Source organism: Perkinsus marinus (assembly GCF_000006405.1).
Source record: "Perkinsus marinus ATCC 50983 genomic scaffold scf_1104296933806, whole genome shotgun sequence".
NCBI classification, from domain to species: Eukaryota; Perkinsozoa; order Perkinsida; family Perkinsidae; genus Perkinsus; species Perkinsus marinus.
In genome coordinates, this window is record NW_003215056.1 from 1 (window position 1) to 1,685 (window position 1,685).

A 1,685-nucleotide genomic window follows, 5' to 3' on the forward strand; every position below is an offset into this window, starting at 1 on the left:
CTCTTACTCCGAGTCGTGTGAAAAATTCGACCATGGAGTTTCATCCGTGGTAGGAAAACACTAGTGAATAATGTATTTCGTGACTAATGTATATCGCGAATATCGCGTTTTTCACAAAGTACTACACCACTACACCTAAAATGGGTGAAACTCAACTTCAGTGAGCTCAGCTCATGAAGCCTAGACCTATCCCGGCGTCGCCCACCATGCAGTTTCAAGCCGTCCAGATACTTCCGTTGTGTTGCCCCCCGCTTGTGTGGAAAGCCATGCAGGTGCTCTTGATAGCCGATGTGCCATTGTACAGTAGTCTCGGGAAACTACACATACTAACACTACTAGTTGATCACAATGGCGCGTTTCACTTCAGCTTCCCTTTCCTCCTTCACTGCTCGTAGAGCTGAAGTCACTTGATCGGCTCGCTGATGGACCTACGACCTTCCCACTACTGTGTCCAACCTCGCAGCTCTTGTTTACATCGGTGAAATCTCTCACATCGATAAGGCCGAACTTGACTGGACCAACGGTGGCGAAGTCAAGCACTGCGTATCTGTACCGCAGGTAAGCAGTATGCATCGACATGATGGTCTACCCGACAAATAGCTTGCCCATGGACACTCCTAAGAGCAGCTCGCCCGATGCCTTCTCAGCTGAGGCGACTTGGGGCGCTACGGAAGACCACCGGCGGGCCACAACCACTGGTCGAACTAGATGAAAGACCTTAGGCCCGAGTAAGGGCTGGATAGGCATCGTAGCAGAGCGAACTTGTCAAGCACTATTGACATGCACTTCATACAGCTCAACATCTAGACTGATAAAATCAGCTTCATCCTCGGTGACCGAACTAAGGACCCTCTCAAAGAGCTACGGTGGCATGTCCTACTGTTGGTGATGAAGGGTGATCTTCTACAATTTCTGAGTCCCTATCGTCAACTTCGACCCTAGACCCACTACGTTTCCGCTCAGAGGAGCACTGAAGGACGAAAGGTCGGAAGCTCTGGAAGTGCTCGCTCCCTTTTTCCAAAGTATCATGAATTGACGAGGCCCAGACACATCAGAGGTGCCTATAGTCCATCATGAAGTCCATATAGTTTTCAATCTCGTCCAATCCGAACTCGTGAGCACCTCATCGACTCACTACATCGCCCAAGAGCCTCCCAGCAGTGAGAAAAGCAGCCTTCGACCTGTATCCGCTTGCTTGTGGGATCTGTGCCGCATTGTAGCACTGATGGATGCTTCAATGGACGTCGGTTGCCCACGACTGTGAGGATGGTGACAGTTCTGGTGGCGAGGAGGAAGAAGGGAGTATAGGGTTGCTCTCGAAGAGATATGAAACAGATGGAGTGTGTACCGGTTATGTAACTGAGCTCATCATTTCGTGGCGCGTGACAACGATGAAAAATTCAAGAGTGCGTCGAAATTGCATTAGTTTTCACTGTTGTGATGGACACGTCGATCCCAACGGTCTTCCGCCCACGTGTTGCTATTTCCCCTATGAAACTCATTACGTCGTTTTAGCGTTCCTATAATAGTGCGGCAATAGTGACTGCGGATCAGCCGAAAGTTGTACGGTTGTAGTCCATACTCTTGTCAGGTGTCGAGGTCTGTCCTATTATCACTTGGCAAATTTTTCCTTGAATGATACGAGTGCTGAAAGCGATCGATAGGAACCGGTCGTGACGCCGGTT

The 1,685-nt window shown here is 49.6% G+C and overlaps 1 protein-coding gene across 1 annotated transcript; it reads right to left on the bottom strand.

Moving 5' to 3' along the window:
• Positions 1 to 335: 335 nt before the first annotated feature.
• Pmar_PMAR017880 (hypothetical protein) lies at positions 336 to 579 on the bottom strand (the record flags this gene model as incomplete). The annotated part of the gene is made up of 2 exons (XM_002785141.1): positions 336 to 428; positions 457 to 579. 2 exons carry the CDS (start codon positions 577 to 579, stop codon positions 336 to 338), a joined length of 216 nt encoding a protein of 71 aa, XP_002785187.1.
• Between the last annotated feature and the right edge of the window lie 1,106 nt (positions 580 to 1,685).